This window comes from Erithacus rubecula, assembly GCF_903797595.1.
Source record: "Erithacus rubecula genome assembly, contig: SUPER_Z_unloc_3, whole genome shotgun sequence".
In the NCBI taxonomy this organism is placed as follows: Eukaryota; Metazoa; Chordata; class Aves; order Passeriformes; family Muscicapidae; genus Erithacus; species Erithacus rubecula.
This window is the reverse complement of record NW_027635944.1, coordinates 3,116,812-3,139,503: the sequence shown is the minus strand read 5'-3', so window position 1 is coordinate 3,139,503 and position 22,692 is coordinate 3,116,812. Positions and strand designations below refer to the sequence as shown.

Here is a 22,692-nt window from a genome sequence, read left to right as displayed (position 1 = left end):
GTATTGTTTCACCCTTCTGCAAATGCATAAACCACATTTCTCAGTATAAGTCTATATTTGAAATGACTTACATATGATTGCTAATACTGTTTTTCCAGGTACCTGAAAATGATGAAATCTTTGTTGTTTGTCTGAAGAGCGTGGAGGGAGGGGCTGAAATCAACAGCACAAAAAATTCTGTTTGGATTAATATTAGGAAAAATGACAGTCCCGTGCGTTTTGTTCAGAGTTCTTATATGGTGCCTGAGGAAGATGAAGTGGTAACAATCCAAGTGGTTCGTGGTAAGGATGCCAGTGGAAATTTAATTGGACCTGATGAAGACGAAGTCTCTGTCAGTTACGCCATCATAACTGGGGATTCAACTGCACATGCACAGCTTAATGTAGACTTCCTAGATCTACAGCCAAATACAACTCTTGTTTTCCCACCTCTAGTTCATGAAACCTATTTGAAATTTAAGATCCTTGATGATGCCATACCTGAGATTGCTGAGACCTTTCAGATTATGCTTCTTAAAGACACTTTGCAGGGAGATGCTGTTTTGATTTATCCATCTGTTGTTCATGTCACTATCCAGCCGAATGATAAACCCTATGGAGTGCTGTCAATCCACAGTGTTCTGTTAGCTCAGACTGTTATCGTTGATGAAGATCAAATTTCAAGGTACTACAGATCGTAGAGTCTAGTATCTAGTCAGTTTAAGAGATTTGTTTGTAATGGTTAAGCATCCTTAGCATATCATAAAAGTAATTATAAAATCACTGTTAAAATACAATGTAGTAATCAATTAGTATGTTGTTACTATCAGCTGTATCTACAAAGATTTCATGGAAGTGGGAATGCCTAATTATGCAGAAAGTAATTTAATATCGATAAATTGTATGTAAATAAGCCATGACTAGTCAATCACATCAGAATAGTGAAAACTTCTTAATCTAAAGGTAGGATCAGTGAAGTTGTGATACTGCTACACGCAGGTTCAGTGGGAAATAGATTTCTGTCTTACACCCTTGGTGTATATTTGTATTTACTATCTATAAAGCCAATCTCTGATTGGAAAAGAGGAAAAAACCTGGTTAAGTGTCTCCCATGAAATAGTTACCCTAAACTCCAAAACAATTTCAATATTTGTAATTTTACAGACAGATTGAAATCAAAGTTCTCTACAAATTTTATAGGCAGACTGATACACAATATTGATAATCTCAATAAAAATATCCACTTCTAATCACTGGTAGTTCACCCCCAAAGAAAAAAAATAATGTCTCAAACTATCATACCATGTGAAATTTTGAAAGAATATTTTATGGTATGTAGGGCCCAGTACTTAAGTATTTATCTTTTTTTTCCATACATAGTAAAGAAATGAAGCCTGCTTTCTATATGTTTGCAAGTTATGATTTCCAGACTTTTTGTTGTAGCTATGCACTTGTCAGATGCAGGCAACATGACATTTCCATATAATTAATATCAATAACTGAATATATTTTTATTACAGAGGCAAACAGAGTTCATTCAAGATCATTATTTCAAGGCTCATGCCTTATAACTGCTCATGATGTAGCATAGGCAAAAAGTTTTCTGAAATTTGATATGTATTTCTCATGACAAATGTAAAACATGCCAAGACTCCACCCATTTCTCAGTCTCTTTCTTGCTGTAAATCAAGTGAGATCTAACACGTATCTTCAGAGATTTTACAGAGAGCTCATGAGTAAATGCTCATGTCTTATATATGTGTTAGGATTTCACAAACTGTAGGCCTTGAGTCAAATGTCAGTTGCAAGCAGCTAAGATTTATACCACTAAGGTCGGTGTAAACTTTTTAGGGAATTGGTAACCATACATTCTAATAATAATTATGGTTTGTGGGCTTTTGTTTTCATTCAAAACCATAGGTTTGAAGGGATCACAATTGTAAGAAATGGTGGAACACATGGGAATGTTTCTGTTTCCTGGGTTATAATCCGAAATAGTAGTGATCCTTCACCTGTGACTACAGACCTATTTCCAGAGGCGGGGGAGATAGGTTTTGATCAAGGACAGATGCTGGTGACACTTCCTCTGGACATTATTGATGATGATATACCAGAAGAGGCAGAGCCTTATCTTCTGAAACTCCTGGCTCATACAATACAGGGAGGTGCAGAAGTTGGTGAGCCATCTGAGGTAAGTGTTTCTATAATTCTTTTGGCAAAGGTACTAGTGAGTAATAAAGATTTTTCCAGTTTTAATAACATTGATTGATTGATTGATGGATTAGCTGAACAGGTGAAAGGATTTGGTCTTGGATAAAGATCAAGCAAACTAATCCTTAATATAATCTCAGTGTATAGAGCCATATCTAAAGTATTTGCCTGAGTATAGTGGACAATGCCAGATCTTTTTACTGTGGTAGCATTCAGTTCAGATTATTCCCAGTATGCAACAATAGCATTGAATAAATGCAGTCTCAAGTGACTGCCTTCTAACAGAAGATGGGAAAGTTATTTTCACTTGTTAATTTGCTGTTTTAATGATTACTGAAATGTTTTACAGAGTAACAACTTCAAGGGGGAAGTTTGGTGATTAAAGCTGTAACCTCTGAACTATTGAATAAAGGGTGGCTGGAATTGCTGGCAGTTCTGTGATTCAAGTTCCTCCTTTGTCCTTCTCAAAAATCGTTCGAATGAGCTTGCTAAAAAAAATAAATTCTTTACAATCTGAAACATTTTTAAATTATTCACTTTGGCTACTCAACCAAAAAAATCAGTTATTTAGAACTCATTCTGGCACATGCAATGATGCACAATGGGAAAGTTGCCACTGTCAGTGCCATGCTTCTTTCTGTAAAAAGAATACTTTGGGGCTCTCAATCTGTTTTCTTTCCTGATGCCAGTTTGCTAAAGAGAAAACTGGATGGTGACAGTTAGGAGATGTTTTTGTGAAGGCATGAAACTATGTTATAAAGTAATGTAGCATGCTGTTTTCTGCTTTGCAGCTTCTATTTTACATTCAGGACAGTGATGATGTTTATGGCCTAATAAAATTCCATCCTTTGGAGAATCAGAAGATTGAAAGTAATCCAAAGGGACGCTTTTTATCCTTGAGTTTTACAAGGGAAGGAGGAACAGTTGGAGATGTGCAGTTGGTTTATACTGCACTGTACATTCCAGCTGGAGCTCTGGATCTTGAGAGAGCAAAAGATGGCATTCTAAATATGTCTAGAAGAAATACTCTCATCTTTCCAGAAGGAAAAGCACAAAATACTGTAAATATACCTATACGAAATGATGCATTTCTTCAAAATGGAGCTCATTTTGTCATACAGGTATCTCAGCTGTGTTTTGGGGTGGGTTTTAAGCCCATGTAATATAAATGATATAAAAAATTCCCTTCTCTTTTAATTTAATGATTCTGCCTGAGGAAAAAAATAAATTAGTTCTGTAGCTCCTTTTAGGTAATAGATTACAGAAAACATTGCAGTTTGGACTATGGACAAGATGTGTGACAAGTGCTTCAGTAGGCAGACACTTAAACATCCTAATGGGAGTTAAAAGAGAGTTGTCATTGGTAGTTCATGCACCAGTGAAATGTTTACAGAAGTATATGCAAATCAATCATGGAAACATCTATAATTATGATCCATGAAGACATAAAACCAGAAAAAAACTCATAGTGTTATAAAGTACATTTGAAAGGAATATTAAAACAAGTACTGCTTTCCTTCTTATGTCAGTGGTGCTGGTGGGCTAAGCGAATAGTGTTTTCCATTCAAAGATAGAATAAACCTTTTTATATTTCTTCTTGGTGTAAATAAACCATCAAAATATGGTATTATAAGAGGAGACTACTGTTTTGAAATCTTGGACTGATTTTCAATTCTGAATGTAATTCTAACATATTCATTATTGTGAATAGAGAAGTCTACATTTATTTGAGAGAGGAAAGACAATTGAATCACTTTATCAATGCATAGGAAAAAAATGAAGTTAGAACATCTGGCTTGCTTGGCAGATCAATTCATAGATCTGGTAATGAATTGCCAAGTTTAGAAAGTGAATTCTCCCTCTACCTATGTTTAGTTGTGTACATAATTTGTCTCAGAGCTAAACCATTCTGCTGTGGAAGCCCAGTACCATTCACTTCATTTGTTTACACAGCTACTTATAAATCCTTGTAACAACAATATTGCTGGTAGGAGAAATTTATTCTGGAGGTGTTTTGCTCCTTGCATATGACACATTCCAAGATGTCAGAATAGTTCTTGTTTGGTACTCAGGCTTCTTATTTTTCAAGTTTTTCTTACTTTTTCTCACAGTTGGAAAAAGTTGAGCTGCTGAATAGAATTCCTCTTGTGCCACCCATAAGTCCTAGATTAGGTGAGATTCAAAATATTTCTTTGAGGATTACTCCAGATATTGCAAATGGAGAAATAGGCTTTACTAGCAATCTTCCAATTATTCTTTCTGAGCCAGAAGAATTGCCTGCTACAGTGGTAAGTAAACATTTTTATTTTGTCACTTATTAGGAAAACATATTTGGAGAAAGCAAATTTTGCTTTATCCACTGTAACATTTGAAAATTAATGTGAGAAAAATTCATCCTTCAAATTTGATCTTATTCCAAGTATTCTCCTGCTTAAAAAAACCAAAAAGACAAAAAATTGCTAGCAAGATTAACGTGTTTGTCATCTGAAAAGTGTGGTGAACTTTGCTTTCTCTGTAAAAATCTAGAGCTGATTAGGTCTTGATGCTCATATGGAGCTAAAGATGCTGCAGACAGTTTAATTTCTTTTCCCAGCTGGAAAGACACTCCTGTGGAGTAGGACTGATTTTACTCCCAAATTTCATGAATGTGTCCATATGTTTTATAGTTGACTTACATGTGAATATGTAGTTTGGCTTGCTGGGTCTGTTTTCTAGTACATATGCTGTTTCTGTCTCTCAGTACCCAAAGCATTTTCAAAATCATTGTTGCCCATACAAATGAAAAAAAAAAAACCTTTCATAAAATATCTTTTCTTACATTTTCTCTTTTTCCTTCTACCTGTCTTAAATGAGATCTCCCCTCAAATCCTGAATCAGAGAACTTGCTTTTCATCCTCAGAATAAAACTGTTTTTTTCCTTAACCAGTGTACAGGCTGGAACTGTTCTATAGCAGCCAGAGTAAATAAAGTGGTTACATTTAAAACCTAGGTTGACTTGATGAGGTGGGCACTGGTTAAATCAGTTATAAAAGGGTTTTTGTGTTTATGAGTGCTAAGTGATTTGTCTGCTACATCCACTAAGTTATATAAACATATATGTCCAAGTATATAATGGAGAGATGATTAAAAGTATGAGTGTGTATTTTCATTGATACACCATCGTTGATTTCAGATCTTGTATATAGGTATAAGTAAAAAACTCAAGGTGAATATTTTGAGGCTTATATTCAAACAGTAATTTGCAAGGGGTTAATTGCTTTTGCACCCAGTTTTGCAAGTCACAGCAGACTCATGTGCTTTACAGGTTTCTGTTGCATTGCATCGAGATGGGACTGATGGCCAAGCAACAGTGTTTTGGAGTTTGAGACCTTCTGGTCCTAATCACAAGGCAGTAACACAGGATGATATAAGTCCTTTTAATGGCTCTGTTGTTTTCTTATCTGGACAAAGTGATACTACAATCAACCTTACTATTAAAGCTGATGATATACCTGAAATTAATGAAACTGTGTTATTGACTTTGGACAGGTATTGTACCCTAATCTTTATTAATATGTACTACTTTCTATACTCAACATATATAAAAAATTGGCACATTATTAATTATGATTAATTGTAATCCATTGTGTTGATAAATGGCAGGAGGAATATTGGGCCCTTGATTCAGACTGTGTATAAAATCTTTGACTTGTGATCAGTATAAGAAACCATGTTGTTCTTACTATCTAATGACTTCATTTTGTTTAAATTTTGATTAAAATAATGTATGCTACTAGAAATTTCACTTAGCTTTGATCTTTAGTTATACCTCTTGATTATAACACTTTTATTTTTAGAAAAATAATGTTTAGTGAGGTAATGTGGAAAGCTGTAATGAGTAGTAATGAAAGCAATACATTACTGTTTTTCTCAGAAAAGATTTATAGTCAGGATGTTGTTGCAGAATTAGAGACCTCCATCACAACTCTTGGCTTCCAAAACAGGCCAGTGTGACTATTACCATGTGCCTCAGCTACAAAGGGAGAAATAGTGTTTCTGAAGCACAGTGTTGTGGTCTCCCTTATGTCTGACATAAGGATTGCAGGATAATTTAGTCTGTAAGAGGCCTCAGGAGGTAATATTATCTGCTTGTAAACAGTACTCAGAATACTTGAATTATTCTGTATTCAGGATCCTTTTTGTTTTATTAGTAGGAGAATCTTGGCTATTTCTTCAGTCTCAATTCCAAAAATTCAGACGTATATAAAGTTTAGAAAAATACCTTCTAATAATCTAAGGTATATTTTCATAATTTATTTTCCTGGAAACATGTCTGTCAGCTGCAATGTCTGCATTGAACATCTACTACTTATACAGTCCTTACCTTATGCAGAAGTATCCTTGTTGTGTATAGGAAGGGCAGACACTAACTCATGGGAACTTTTAACACCAGATACTCATCTAGATTACATTCTAGCAAACCAGAAAGCAGCACAAGCTGCTTCTGCCCCTTATTTTTAAACCTTTTTCTGTCACACAGAAAATATGCTGTTCCAGTGCAGGATTGGTCTGCTTCTGTAGAAGCTAGCTGGTGTATGCATCTAGTGCACAATGAATTATTTAATTCTCTCTTGGATACTCTCTGTAGTGAAAAGATGGTCCTGTTCAGGACAAAAACAAATGGAGACTATTGCAAGCAGTTCTCTGTTTTTCTTCATGTGGATGAAAATGGTTTGCCTGAAAGTTTATTAGTCTGTGACACAAACAAAGAAACTAGGATGAGAAATAATAATTGAAGTTGTGAAGAAGTTTTGTAAAGAGGCAAAAATGCTGAAGTGGAAGGATAGGAGACAAGTACATAGTGAAAGTGGGCAGCATAAGATTAACTTTTCAGTATTGGTCAGCTCTGCAGTATGTGTAACTACAGCTTTATACCACTTTGACTACTAATCCTGTACCTTGAAAATTAGGTCTAAAAGGGGATTGAATTGGCAGCTGAACAAATGCAGCCACTGTTCTGCTTTTGCTATGTATGGTGGGAGTAATAGGCTCTATTGATCATGAAATGGCTGGTAAAAATTTTGCCAGCAATAAGCAGCTTTTCCATACTTGGAAAGGTCAAAGAGTGAAGTAAGGAACAGGTAGTCTAGCCAGGAAAAATAAGTAAATAGGGAGTAGATAAAATCTGAACTTTTCTCTAGACCTGGATGGTGTCCCTCAAGGCTGTGAGTCAAATTTGCCAATTTTAATGTGAACAGAAGCCAAGAATTAAATATCTGCAAAGATGATCCTTTCATTTCAATACTGGAGATGACTCTTCAAAACAGAGGTTAATGACACTGGCAGGGTGATGCATATAAGCTTTTGGTATTGCCTCCTACATAGTTTGTGTCTTCTAGATGAACAGATTTCAGTTTTCAAGACTGGCAGCCTCACAGCAGTAATGAGTCACCATGAAAACAAAGATGCACTGTGCTGTGCACTAAACTGTAGCATAAGTTAGTAGAAAAACAGAGCATGTACGAACTTTAAGGAAACCATAGACCTAAAAACATGTTCATAAGCATTCTATTTATTGCTTTTAGTAATAGTCTGGTCAAAATAATACAATAGTTTGTTCTAACAAGGATGTATTATTTACAACTCAGTGATATTGCTAAGACAGTTTATGTTTTAAAGGAGCTTTGATTGTACCCATAATTACAAAACCATCTTCAGGCCTTTAAAAATAGTATTTTCCTTCCTTGCCCTATGGCCACCATCTGTAGGCCTTGGATATTAAAAATAATAATGAATGCTGGCCAAAAAAATGTAGGCCACTGTATATCATGAAGAATATGCTTATGTAGAAGACAGATGAGCCATAAAGAAGCAAGATAATCCTGTACCTGCTGAAGCTTCTTCATATTTTCTTTCTTTAGGAACAGCTTCAGTTTGGATGCCTGCCCGTATCTTAATAGGCCTGAATTGAAACTAAGTATAAAGAAAGCCAGAGGTCTGTAGTGAAATCTGATTGTTTTTTTTAACTTTTGTGCTAGAAATTCTGCTATTGGCAGCTGTTGTGCTCCCAGTGCAGATACACAACTATACATTTGGCAATTGGCACAGCTGAAGGGCCAGGACATGGCATATGGATTACGTTTATTCACTTAAATGAATGAAGCTGAGAGTGAAAAACCTCTGGACTTTAGTTCTGGGAACAACAATAAGCAAATTAATTTATTTTGGGAAAATTAAAATCCAGAAACAGCCAAGTGTTTAAATAGTTTGTGTTCAGAATCTTTTGGTCATGACTCCCATAAATTAGGATGCCAGAATAGATCCATTTATCTATTTATGTATCTAATTTATTTATACGACATGTGCTCAGTGAAGCAAAACTGATGCAACACAATGTGGAAAATTTTATAGTTCTAATGATTTCTGTGATGTGATACAGGCTGAGGTACTTAACACCTTCTTTGCCTCTGTAAGACCAATTATTCTCAGGGCATCCTGTCCCATGGACTGGTAGGTCAAAGAGTCCTCTGAAATCCCAGAGGAAGCAGTGGTTGGGACAGCTGTTTAGGTAGTCACAGGTCTATGGGATTGGATGGGCTCCATCCTAGGGTGATGAGGGAGCTGTTGTAAGAACTCTCTAAGCTGCTCTCCATCATTTATCATCAGTGGTAGCTAACTGAGGAGGTCACAGACAATGGGAGGTTGGCCAGTATGATGGTCATTCACAGGAAGGTCTGGGAAGATCTGGGGAACTACAGGGAAGTCAACCTGATCTCGATGCCTGGCAATGTTATGGAACAGATCATCTTAGTGGGGTCATAGGACACCTACAGGGTAGCCAGGGGTCAGACCCAGCCAGCATGGGCTTAGGAGGGGCACGTTCTGCCTGATCAGTCTGATCTCCTTTTATGATCAGGTGACATATGAGGAACTGGGGAAGGCTGTGGATGCTCTCCATCTGGACTTCAGCAAAGTCACTGTGTCCCACAGTGACTGTCAGCCCATGGCTTGGACAGGACCACTCCTTGCTGGGTTAAGAACTGGCTGGATGGCCAGGCCCAGAGGCTGGTGGTGAATGCATCCAGTGGTGGCCAGTCATAAGTCGTATTCTGTAGGGATCAGTGCTCAGCCCAGAACTGTTTAATATCTTAATTAACTATCTGGATGAGGGGCTTACCCTTAGTAAATTTGTCAGTGACACACAGTTATATGGGATTGTTGATCTGCTGGGGGGTAGGAGTGTAGCAATTACATTGAGACAGACTAAACTGACACCATCATCAGTCCTTTATTAAAAACTTTTCATGCCTTCTCTCAGTGGACTTCTCTCAGACTCCTTTGCTCATAGGCAGCTCCACACAGCACTGGCTCCTTGTCTCCTCTCTGCAAGTTTCCTTCTGCATGACTGGCTAACCCCATGCTGTCCCTTACCCTAACCCTGTCTGTTCCTCAAAACAGCATCTTACCTTGTCTATCCCTTACCCAACCATATATCTCTTACCTTCTCACAGCACAGCCAGCAGACTCCATCTCAAACTTCAGCAGACTCAGTCTCAAGCTCCAGCTACAACTTACTTTTGACTAGCTAGCCCATTCTTTTAAACCACCCATCCTCATTGGACAGGCAAAGCTGTCTCCACTTCTCTGCAATCAGTACAGCTGTAATTCATTGAGGAGAATTTTCTTCTGCACTAACTTTACAAACTGTCCTCCCATATAGGAGGGTTCTGCAGAGGGACTTGGGTTGACTGGCTAACACCAACGCCTTGAGATTGAACCAAGCCAAGTCTCAGATTCTCCATGTGGGTCACAACAGCCCATGCAGGACTATAGGCTGCAGAGGACTGGCTGGAAAGTGGCCCAGTGGAAGAGTACACTTTGAGATAACTGATAGAAGAGAAAGGTTTTTAGAGAAGCATGTGAGAGTAACAATAATACAAATTCACAGTTGCTGAATTGCAGTGCCCAAAACTGAACACAGCACTTGAGTCAAAGCTATGTTTTGCAATTGCATTTTTTAAAAAAAAAATTTTCTAAATTTAATCAAGACATTTTTGTCTTTAAGAGACTACTTAATGGTAAAAAAGTTTGCAAATCGTGGGAGACCCATTTAAAGCACTGCATACTGTCTATGTGCCTTAATTCAGGGCATAAGTAAGGCTGTTTAACAGAGTTTGCAATATTTTTCTAACTTGGGGGTTTCCTGTTGTTAGTGCCTAATTCAAGAGTATATTTATCTTTCTTAAGTAATTTTCTCATGAAGAAATATATGTGATACTATAAGAATAAAGTATTTCATTTTGTAATGTTGGCCTTTACTTCAAAGCTTTGGTCAGATCTTGTTTTGATAAGGAAAAAGTTGTTTGAATCTGGCAGTAGATTGTTGATATGAGTCTTACTGGACACCTACTGCTAGCTTTCATTACTTTTCAAAGTAGTAACACCATGTATCTTCTGCTGTGAATAACATAAGTTAAAATAGCCTCCAAAAAATCAAATGAATAGTGGATTAAACCTGAAGAGAAGGTGTTCTCTCTGTTGAGAAGCACTGTGGAGTTTGTAATGTGGCCAATTCTCTTTAAAGCAAGGTCACTAATTAAGTCAAAAAATAATCCTGAAAAAAATGAAGTAGTGAATACAAATCAAGGAAGCAAATGGAGTAACTTTCTAGCAGCAGTTTGAATGCACCTTTTCTGAGACACCAGAAAGAAGAGAAAGATTTATAGAAGTGTGTTTTTCAGTGCAACATTAATAAAAATTCACAGTTGCAATTGGGATTCTCGTGGGCTTTTCAAAACATTCACTTTCTTCAGAATTCCAGTTGTTTGAAGTTATAAAATTTAAACACATCTCTCAATTATTATTTTATTTTCAGTATTATATTTTTTTTGTCATTGTCAAATTATTTTAAATTCAGTCAATTTTATAGCACTATGGATTTTAAAAAGCTGGGCAAACATTTTGAAGCTTCTCTTAATTATCCTAATTAATCTGTAGTTCTTGCTAAGTAATAATTAAAGTTTTTTTTTAAGAAAGACTAGCCTTTTCAGAAGAGAAATGTGGGAAGTGGGGGCAACCTTCAGTCCAGGGCATAAGGCAAGGTGGTGGTGGTGGAGCAGGTTTCAAGTTTGGATGATGGTCCCTGGCATCAGACACAGCTCAGTGACTACCAGGCAGGTCCATAGCAAGAAAAAAAAAAATCCAGGGCAGTGCCAGAAAGTCACTTGATGGATCCTGGTGCAGGGTTGATATGGAAATTTGTGCATGTATACATCAGAATGTAGACATGAGGGATCCTGTTGTGTTCCTTGCTCTTGTAATGGCACATCCAAGTTGGAAGTCTGTGCCTTGTGGCTTCCATTCTGTTTTGCTTAGGCTGTTTTATCATGGAATCACAGAACAAGCAAGGTTGGAAGAAACTCATAAGGGCCATCAAATCCAGCTCCTGGGCCTGCATAGGACACCCCAAGAATCACACTGTGATTGGCATTGTCCAAAAACTCTGTCAGGCTTGATGCTGTGCCTGCTACTCTGGGGATCCTGCTCCAGTGCCCAGCCACCAGCTGGTTTTGAATATCAACCAGCATTTAATGTGTCAGGGCACTGTAGCAATCATGTAGGCAAAACACAGTCAGATCCTTCAATCAGTCAGCCAGCCAAGTGACCCTGCTTTTCAAAACTTGGCTGGAGAAAAATCCAAGGTAATGGAGTTTTTTAGCAGTGGGTGGGTTGAATCTGACTAGTTGCTTCCTAACTTCCAAGTTCTCGAGCTTCCAGTCTCATTTTCACCATGACTGTTGAAAGGTAGTAAGTATTGCCAGTCTTCTCAGTCCTTTCAAGTATACCTGGAGATGCTCAAAGTATCTCCTCATGGTACCTTGGGATAGTTTAATTTCTGCTCTCCCTTGGATTTCATTACAACATGGTTCTAGATTCTAGCACTACTCAGGTAATAGGCTCTTTTTGGTTTGAGCTCTATTTGGACTCACACATCTGAAGGAAATGCTGTATTTGGCATTTCACATTTTGATGATTGTGTCTTAGCCACTCCAGCTTGTACAGGCATACCAATAACTCTTGATATAATGGTTCATTTGTATTCTCTGCTGTGAAATATGATACCAGCAGCTTAGTGATATAATTAAATTTAAGCATTAAGAGCAATATAATGAAAGCTTAACATGAATTTTAGCTCTGGAATTTTCACCTTGACTTTTTAAATGGTATTAATGCTTGATGATTTTGGAAAATATGCATTTCTGACAGAAAGGAGATTGTCTTTATATATAGTATTTAAAATGTAGCCTCATTTGAAATAACTAATAAATTGCTATTAAATCAGCTCTTTTATTTGAAAGAATAGAGCTGCAAGTGTATTTACTTTATTACTTGAAACTTTTGCATAAGCTCTAATGTCTGTTGAATTCTAAATCTGAATTCTTTTTGAATTCAGAATTTTATTTTATAAATGCTTTGTTTATATGTTTATACAATTTTAATGGTAGATCCAGGTTTTATATTAAATATATGTTTATTTTAGATTAAGAAAATAATCTCTACATGCTTTATTGAGGAATACTTGTTATTGCAGAGTAATGTCCTTTCATCTGACTTGATGTGATAGTTTTGTCAGATGTGCTTATTTTCCTATTTCAATATTTTTCCTTGTTTTTTGGGGAGGGGTGGTGGTTTTCTTCTTTTTTTTTTTTTTTTTTGTTGGTATTCTACTCTAGTAATCTGATTAACTGAAAAAAAATCGAAATGAAAGTTTGATGTTATTTTGTGCTGGAATATATTTTATTATGTATAATTCCCAACGTACTTTTCTGTTTTTATTGTTACTATGTCACTATGAAATAACACATAATGGAGGCATGTTGATTGTATTTTTATTTGTGTGAAGTTATGAATAGAGGCTGCTGGTGCAGTTGTGAGCAGACACAGAGGTTAGCAGTGATAGAACTCCTGGAGGAGGGCTGGGTAGGGCATACCATGAGTGAACCTTGATGTCCTGAATTGATCATGGGGTCATTTTTCACCAGTGGGGGCTGTCCATTTGCTAGCATTTGTGAACAGGAAAATGCCAAGGAAGGAGGTTCCCATAAAAGAAGCATGATGTGTTTGGAAAAGGAAAAGAAAACTTTGTGGTGCTCTTGTTATTATTGTCTAAGATTGGTACTATTGAAATTCCAGGAAGTGGCACTTTCATTCTTTCCCCCACCCCTTTTCTTTCCCTCTATTCCTCTATTCTTCTTTCCTTCTTTCCTTCTTTTTTTTTTCTCTGTTAACAGGGTAGAGACAGAAAGGTTTGTCGTGTACTTTGGGTAAGTGCAGTGAACTGTGGTTTGCCTTCAGTAAGTCAATGCTTTGTTTTAAGAGTGATTAATTTGAACAGAATGTGTCAAAAAGTTTTCATCTCAGGAATCATGTCTTCTGCATCCCTTCAGATAATACTTGCTTTGGTTTTGCTTTGCCCTTTGATTTTTATTTTGATGGCATGGGTTTCTGGTTTGAAGGCTTATTTAGGATTTGTGAATGATGAAAGTTATTAATGCATGATTCAGTGTTTGATACCTGTGTTTGATTGCAAAAATGGATCCATTGTCTTAAACTGCCAGAAATACAATTTGTTCCACCTAAATGCCTGAGCTGACTAGAACTGTAGAGAAGTTTTCTCTGATCAAGGATGAGCAGTTATCTTTTTCTGAAATGACCTATCTTTAGTTTATGTTTGCACGTTATTGTGTCTGCTGGCTTATTTTTAAAATATGTAATAAACATTACATATTACCCTTTAAAATAGGTATTTCCTGTTTGTTCATTGAAATTTTCTTCCATAGAACATGTAAGATGAATCTGAATTCCTAAATCAACTTTTAATAAGCTATATCAAAATCATCAGTCTGAAGGTGCATTTTTTATGCATCTTTCAGTAGTAGTTTTTCTTTCATTTTTAATTGAATTAACTTAAAACAATGTAATTGAAAATTTACATCTGAGGAAATGGATGCAAGAAATACAAGCTCTCTTTGTTTAAATTATTTTGGATCATTTCTTATGAGTTGATCCAAATAAAAAGTAATATTAAATGTGATTTTAAATTTTTAGTATATGATTCTGTTTCTTTTTCTTTGTGTTGTGTGCATGTGTGACTAAAAGGCTCCAGAACTATAAACTGTAAAAAATGATAAAACAAAGGTAATTCAGGAACAAGAGTTAGGTTTTTTGCAAACGAATGGAATACTCTAATGTGTCTTTCCTAATTTATTCTATTCTTTGTAGGTAATTGTTTTCCTAATTTATTCATAAAATTAATCAGGATTCTGATGTCCTTCACATAGATGTCTATCTACTTACTAAAAGAACTATCACTCAAAAATTCCTTTTTTCCTTTTTCAGGGTCAGTGTGGAAAATCAAATACTGAAATACGGGTTTACTACTCGTGAAATTACTATTTTGGAAAACGATGATCCTGGAGGAGTGTTTGAGTTTTCTCCCTCTTCCAGAGGTCCCTACAGCATCAAGGTATATACCTGAATAACTTTTCTTAATCATTGTGGAAAAGCAAATCGTAGCAGAGTGCAAGTGGGATCCTGTATTTTGTTTTTTTCCCAGGAAGGGGATTCTGTTGAGCTGCAGATTGTCCGCAGCAGAGGGAGCCTTGTCAGGCAGTTTCTGCGATACACTGTGGAACCAAGGGACAATAATGAGTTTTATGGAAGCACAGGAATTCTGGAATTTAATCCTGGGGAAAGAGAGATCGTAATTACTCTTTTGACAAGGATGGATGGAATTCCAGAGGTAGAAATGAAAATTTTCTTTTCTTCAAATTGCGTTCATAGTATAACAGTTTGTCACTAATTAAAATGTAGGAAAATGCATGGGACAGAACAAGTGTACAATTCTTTTCTACAGAATCTGTTCCCAGGCTCCAAACCAGGGATGCCTGGATATCTAGAAGATATCTTTGGCTTTAATAGGCCTCAGTGGATTTTTTTTTTTTTTTTTTTTGTGAATTGAAACTTAACTTTAAATCAATCGGAGCTTTAGGCATCCGTGGCATTCTGGGCTATAGAATACTATTTAATTGAGTTTAATTGAGTGCTATACGAACAAACACTTTCTTTTTGTTCCTTTTTTGGTAAATACCTGCTTATTGAACTCAGTGCTCCACAGTCTAATATTTGCTGTATAGATGCAGAGATGCAGTACTTGTTTTAGTGTTCCATGATGCATTTCCTGTGAGTGTTTTTACAAGAAACATATGAAGTACAATATTGCATTATACTAATTATGCAAGCTGAAAAATTCTTTTAAAATTAGCTGAATGTCAGTGGTTTTAAAATCTCTGCTTCCACTGTTACAGATGACAAAGATGTACAAAACTTTTGTGCATGTAGAAAATGTGTGTCATTTTCTTTTGTTGCATTTGTCCTCTCTTTCTGCTGAATAAATCTTTTTATTCTGACTGGGTTTTCCTCTTTCAGCTGGATGAGGAATATGCTGTTGTGCTCAGTGGCTACAGTGAAATGTCAGGCAGGCTGGGAAATGCCACTAGGGTCAATATAACCATTTTGAAGAATGATGATCCACATGGTGTCATTCAGTTTCTACCTGATGAACTACCAGTAACAATAAAGGAAAGTAAAGGAGAAAACATCTACGCTGGTAATTATTTTTATTAGAATTACTGCTTTCTCTGCTGTATGCTCCTTCAAGGCTTCTTTTCCCTACTTCACTTTCATAGAGCAATGCCTGACTCTGGAGTTTCCAGAGAGGTACAGTGTCAGCATGATGAGCAGTGGAGATTAGTGTGGAGGAGGATGCACCTTGAAATCCATAGGGATCAGTCTAATTAAAATATAGCTAGAGAATCCATAGACAGAAGGGACAGGGAATTGATTTACATGCAAGGTACAGCCTGGTGATAGTTCTGCCTGGCAAGCAGGGGGCATTGGCTGCAATGTGAGAGAAGGATGAGCTAACTTTTCATATGTGTGACTTCAGTTCATCTATCTGTATTGGATCAGCAGAGCTGATACGAGTCTTTACTGCTTTAATGGTCGATTGTTGAGTGGCTTTTTGTGTAGGGGGCTCACATATTAGTTTTGCAAGAAGTGGATTTACTTACTGTTTCCTTTTTCATTTTGACTTGTATTTTTCTGGAGACACACACTGACTGTACATGTTTGCATTTTGTAGCTTCTTTCAGACTTGTAAGAGACCAAGGAAACTATGGAAATGTTAGTGTGTCCTGGATTGTTGATCCAGCATGTACAAATGACATCTATCCAGAACAAGGGACTATTTTCTTTGGTAATCTGGAGTTTTCAAAAAATATCACTATTTACTCTCTACCAGATGAGGTAATCATTTTTACAGTGTTTTTACATAGATATGTGGAACAAAGAGGAAGTGCTAAAATGTTGCAATTTAAGAACAAGCTCTGTTTTTCAGTTTTTTGAAAAAAATCAAAATACTAGGGTAAAAGTGTGTTCACTTAAGCAAATAATAAAAGAATTTGAGGTATTGTGCATATCTGTAAACAACAAACCTAGAATCTTTCGGTAGTCAAGTGTGGTTAAATTATAATAATTAGTAAACCACCTGTTTTGATAACAAGAATCCTAATTTAATGTTTTTAATTCTGATGTATTTAAAGTAAGATAAGAAAGAATAAGAATAATTAGTAATAAAGGAGTAAGTAAATAAATAAATATAGCTGTAAAAGTAAGTTGCATCAGCATCACGAAACTGCAAGATAACTTTTGGATCATCTGTACAACAGTAAAGACGAGGGGTTTTATTACAAAGATTTTTGGCTGCTATTGTTTTTGAGTACGTGTATGAACTGTCATTTCTCATCTTCTTGATACACTTATGAATCAATAAATAAGCAACAACATCCAGAAACCGTTTTGTGAACCTTCTCAGCTGTTAATTTTAATTTCTTCATTGTTTTGTATGCAAGAAATTAATTTCTTAATACTTTTTCATTCAGGTACCTGAAGAGATGGAGGTATTCATAATCAGATTATTCAATGCCACTGGTGGAGCCAGACTAGGCAATATAACCAGTGCATTTTTGCAGATTACAAGGAATGATGATCCCATTTATTTTGCAGGTTAGATATTTCTGGTTTTAAATTTTGAATCCATATTCTGCCCCAAACAAATTTTATTGAGAGAGCAGATTATTGAAAAATCTTAATCCTAGTGGAGCTAGTGTTATAAGATGTAATTTGTTGTTGTTGCTGTTGCTGCATTGAATTTGTTTGTCTTTTTTACTTGATAATTTTCTCTCATTTTATATCATTATTCTTGTTGATGGCTCTGGGATTGGCTTGGTGGCTAAGGAAAACAATATTCTCTTCTACCTGCAAGTATTTCTCTTCCCTAACTACATGTTCCTTCTCTTTGCCTGAGGTGAAGGATCATCTTGTGGGGGATTAGGTGAACAGGCTCATTCAAGAAGCTCAGGCTTGAACTCTTGATCTTGAATTTACTGCTTGTGTGTTTTCAGAGCCTCTAATAGTGAGCATTACAGAAGGGAGTGTTGCAAACTTTACAGTCCTGAGGAATGGATCTGCTGATGCTGTTGTTGCTGTTCAGTATATTACTGTGAATGGAGATGCAACAGCTGAAGAGGGAGACTTTGTTCCCAGTGAAAAGGACAGTTTCATTCTGTTTGATGTTGGAGAAAGAGAACAGACCATATCTGTGTATATTAATGATGATGATATCCCTGAAACTGATGAAGCATTTTATATCTTCCTTTTGAATTCAACAGGTAAAAACAATGATTTAATGTACATTTAATAACTCTCTTTCTTTTTTCTATACTTTTTTTACCAGCTTGTTCCTATAATAAAGCAATGTATAAATGCCAGGCATTAGATGAATAAGGTTTGTATCAACATTTCTATAAAATTTCTGTGTAGTGTGTTTGGATTTTGATTTTGAATCGTTTAACTGGAAAATTCAAACTGTTCTGCAAAAATAACTCGAGTTAAAATCTCTTTCCAAATCCTCCAAATCAGATTGGGTTTTGACTAATTAATAAGAAAATAAGTTAAATATAAGAAATAGGTCATTTTCTGAATTATCCAAGTAGTTAATGTGTTTCCTTAGGCCTGCTAGAATTCACTCTGATACCCAACTCTCTTACAGAACACCAGCTTCATGAAAATTATTGGAAAAAGCCATACTTCTCCCTTCTTAAACTTTCCCTTCAGTGATCTCCTTTACTTTACTAACTTTGTTCAGGATCTGCTGATATTTTCTTTCATCATTCTTTTGGAAACCTGTGATGGCTTTCTTCCTGGCACAGATTCCTGCCAGAATCAGCAAAATACAGAATATTTCTAGATGAATTCCTGAAAGAAAAAAAAGAGTAATTATTATTTTTCTTTTTATGATCTGTTGCATATATTTGCCTTGATTGTTGCATCCCTTTTGAAAATTATGTTGGATTGTGGTACCTCTGAGAAAATACAAATAAAAGTATATGAAGTTAAAACCATAAATACATTATTCACTTTGGAATAAAAAGAAGTCTAGTTCTTTTGAAAAGGGTGAAAACAAGGATGGGGATGGAATAATAATGTACCTTTGTGGACATAAAGAGGTGCTGTCTCTACTGTGCTAATATACACACAGAAATCCTACTAACTTCCACCTTACTTCACAGGTATTTTGTATTTTGTAACACAGATAGGCTGTGTTATGGGTATGATTAATCTCCTAAAGGTTGCTGTTGCCTTGTATTCAGTTAAAGTGCAATATTCTGTTGTAGATCTTAAGGGGAGCTGGGATCTCTGATACATCTTTTTCTTCTGACATGACCAATTGATGAAACATGAAGTACTACCTGCCATACAATCCTTTATTCTCAGGATTGCATCATCTCTGGTCATGTCACATTTTTTTCTGCAAATCTTTGTTCTTGATCTCTGCCTTAGATGCTATTTACATGTTTTTATTCTGATTTGTCTGTTACTGAATATCTCTACCTGTTGGTTTTCACTGATTATTTTATCACTTGTTTCTTTCTTTGAAAGCATTTGGTGTGAGAAGAGAACATACTCAATTTTAGAGTTACCTTCATTTCTGATTCCAGTTTTGATAAAATTAATCATCCTCTTTTTAGGGGATACTGTTATCTTTAATGGTGGAGTGGCTACAGTTATTATTGAAGCAAATGATGATCCTAATGGAATTTTCTCCTTAGAACCTCTAGAGAAGGCAGTGGAAGAAGGGAAAAGTAATTCTTTTTTGTAAGTAACTTTTAAATCATTTTGTTTCCCCTTTTTTGAATACATGTATGTATAGCTTGATGTGTGCATTTTATGGATAGTGCTTTGATCTAATCCTATTCTTTGCATTGCTAAAATTTATTAGAACATTAGCTCCAACAAATTTTGGATTAAATTGTTTGTAAACATACTGAGGATCAACAAAACATCAAACATCAACTTATATTATCAAGTAGACTGTCCATATTAAAATGTGTACAGAGTTCCAAAATTATATAAAATAAAATATAAACAAATAAGATTATGGCCTGAAGTCTTTTTTATATTTTCACACAAATAAGATTACAGCATAGGAATTTTTGTTATATTTTTACGAGAGTGTAGATACAGAAGGATCAAGATGAATAAGCTGGACCAATAGAGAAGTAAAAATATGCTTTTGAAATACAGCTAAATACAACTATATGGCTGTTCATTTCTTTCTGCAACCTACTTTGAAATCTTACCCTACAAACAACCTGTTTTCCTATATTCTTTCTTTTAATTTGTTTTTCTTCTATCTGCAAATTGGATAGGAGCCTATACTCAAGTATAGTCTGACCTGTAGCTGCTGGGATGCATCCAGGAAGGGGAAGGGTTAAGAAGTTAATTTTCATGTCATCTGGCCTTTTTATGTTCCCGAAGTCAGAATGTGGTGATAAATTGACAAAAATACTGATTCTTAGTAGGAAAATTCTAGACAGAGAATGAAGAAACATAATTTTACAATTAATCAGACAGTGTGAAGAGCTATAGAAGGGGGTTTTTCCCCAATTGTTAAATTATCATTTATATATTTTTGTTTTAATTTGTTATTAATTTGATTGATTGTTTTAAGGCCTTGAAATAGATGCTTATGACTGTGAATTAGATCTTTATGCCTGTTGCATATCTAAAAAATTAAAATACTTTTTAAAAGAGTATATTAAATATATATTCTGTGGTTGGTTGCATTATGCTTTGAGGGTTTTTTTTGGTCCTTAATAATATATTTATTTCTTTTTTAAATCAATGATGTGAAGAGTGATGATTTGAGCTAAAAACATTTGTATACAGGCCCTTTATGTAAGCACATGATACCAAAGTCACCAACATGTGACCTTGCTTAGTCCTTATTGATAAAACACATTTACTAGGAAACTGTCTCTTCCTTACCTTCAAAAGGATTTGACTTTTGTTTAGTACATAAGAAAAGGGTCAGACTAGTTTATAATCTATCCATTGAGAACACCTATGGCAGCACTGAGCTTTCAAGAGAGTAACTGGAGTTACTGCAGCAATGCTACACCACTGGAATAGCTTAATAACAACAAAAGGAAACCTTTGGAAGCAGCAAAAGCATATTGTGTTTCTGTTCCTACTCTGCTTTACTGAATTAGTTTTTCAGACTTGTATAACAATGCTTTAAACAGATGCTTTTTTTTTTATTTTGCCACAAAAACCAGAAATGCTGTTTTTGAATGTGTAAACATATTTTGCTAATAAAGGAACTTCTTTATGTTCAGTTCAGTTTTTCGGTTTTTATTTATAATGCCTTTTGGAAATTGGTAAAATTATGTGACCAGATAGCTGTGCAGACAAATAAAAGGTTTTTTGTATTTACTAAATTCTTAATATGGAATAATGAGATTTGTGAAGAACCTAGTGTATAACTCAAATTAAATACCAATACAAAAGTTAAGGCATCTTGATCGTTAAAGGGGAAAAAAACCACAGGTAAATGCCTTTTCTTTCTTCTCTAAGAGTGGTCAGTTAACTCAATTTTTAATGTTTATTTGCTGAACTAGACATTCATTTTTATTATTGAAAAATAGACATGCAAGACAAACTGATATTCATCCAAACAGTATTATTTTGCATGTACCTTAATTGATGACTTTTTTTCTAAGGTGTCTGTGGTATACCTTGCTGTAGAATTATATTGTGAAACTGCAGGCCCTTTAAGAAGATTGTATTATTGTTTGTGGTTCTAATTGTTATTTGTGATTATTTGAGCAATGTGTACTATTTCCCACAAGAAGGATGATTAGTCCATGTTTTCCATTGTCAATGGAAAATGATGATGGATACCTGCCAACACTGTCACTCTTCCTGTATCTCTGAACAGGGTTTTGAGACATCGAGGACACTTTGGGAATGTCTCCTTAACCTGGCAGCTGTTTCATAATGGCTCTGCACTAGAGCCAGGAGAAGAGTTCTATGAAACTTATGGGACTGTGTACTTCATGGATGGTGAAGAATCCAGGCTGATAGTGCTCCATGCTGTTTCAGATAAAATTCCTGAATTCAATGAATTTTACATTTTAAAGTTGGTGAACATTTCAGGTATTTCTGTATAACAATTTCCTTCCTATCTGGTAGAAAATAATTATATATTTAATCAATCAAAACTAAAAAATCCTGGAAAGAGCTTTGCCTTGATGTCTATGGCCTTCTATACTTTTCTGGTGAGATTTTAGATTTTTTTTCATTTATTCTTTAATTTAGGTATATGAACACCATTTGGAATATGGCCTTTAAAAAAAATGCCTTTAAGTGATTTCAGAGCTTTGTGTAGAGCTGACAAAATGAAGATATTAAAGGTTATGCATATCTACCATAATGGATATTGGCTGGTTTGTTTGCTTTTCTTCTAGAAATTTCTGTAAAATACAAATAGTCACCACTTCATATCACTTAAATTACAACTTTACAGGCCTGCTACTGAGCTATTGTTCCAAATCTGCTGGACTCCTTCCACTTCTGTACTATTATTGTCTTCTGTGCCAAGATACAATTGAAAATATGTTGACATTTCTGTAAGTGACATCCGTATGTATGTACAGATTTCTACTTAGTGGTGCATGGAGGCTCTACAGTCACACCATGATCTTACTGTGAAGAAATAGGTGACTAATGGCAGGACTTAGGAGCAGTTTTAACACTCAGTTGGGTACTGATTTTGCAGTTTAATCTCTGCTATTTGGAGGTAATGAACCAAATGTTGCCATTTCATATTTGTGTAAGTCCTGGAGTACAATGAGAAATTAATTGACCCCATGTTTTTCAAATGAAACTAAAGCAACCTTTCTCATTACTAATTCAGGAAATCTGAGCTAATCTTGTTTTAACTGAAAGACAATTACATTCTGTGATTGAAAAATAACATGGCTTGTTCTCTATGAAAATGTTGTCTATAGTGTTTTAAAACCAATACAGTTAATTATGTTAATTCAGAGAAATTTTTAA

At 35.4% G+C, this 22,692-nt stretch overlaps 1 protein-coding gene across 1 annotated transcript in view; it reads left to right on the top strand.

The window, feature by feature from the left end:
• Positions 1 to 22,692, top strand: part of ADGRV1 (adhesion G protein-coupled receptor V1) — a 237,134-nt gene that overhangs the window by 18,092 nt on the left and 196,350 nt on the right. Inside the window, exons 7-20 of the mRNA XM_079331426.1 lie at positions 99 to 664; positions 1,900 to 2,170; positions 2,982 to 3,311; positions 4,302 to 4,478; positions 5,495 to 5,718; positions 13,461 to 13,493; positions 14,569 to 14,695; positions 14,786 to 14,971; positions 15,658 to 15,838; positions 16,373 to 16,536; positions 17,172 to 17,295; positions 17,694 to 17,960; positions 19,320 to 19,446; positions 21,572 to 21,789. Coding sequence (XP_079187552.1) covers positions 99 to 664; positions 1,900 to 2,170; positions 2,982 to 3,311; positions 4,302 to 4,478; positions 5,495 to 5,718; positions 13,461 to 13,493; positions 14,569 to 14,695; positions 14,786 to 14,971; positions 15,658 to 15,838; positions 16,373 to 16,536; positions 17,172 to 17,295; positions 17,694 to 17,960; positions 19,320 to 19,446; positions 21,572 to 21,789 — 2,995 coding nt within the window. The remainder of the gene's footprint in view (positions 1 to 98; positions 665 to 1,899; positions 2,171 to 2,981; positions 3,312 to 4,301; positions 4,479 to 5,494; positions 5,719 to 13,460; positions 13,494 to 14,568; positions 14,696 to 14,785; positions 14,972 to 15,657; positions 15,839 to 16,372; positions 16,537 to 17,171; positions 17,296 to 17,693; positions 17,961 to 19,319; positions 19,447 to 21,571; positions 21,790 to 22,692) is intronic.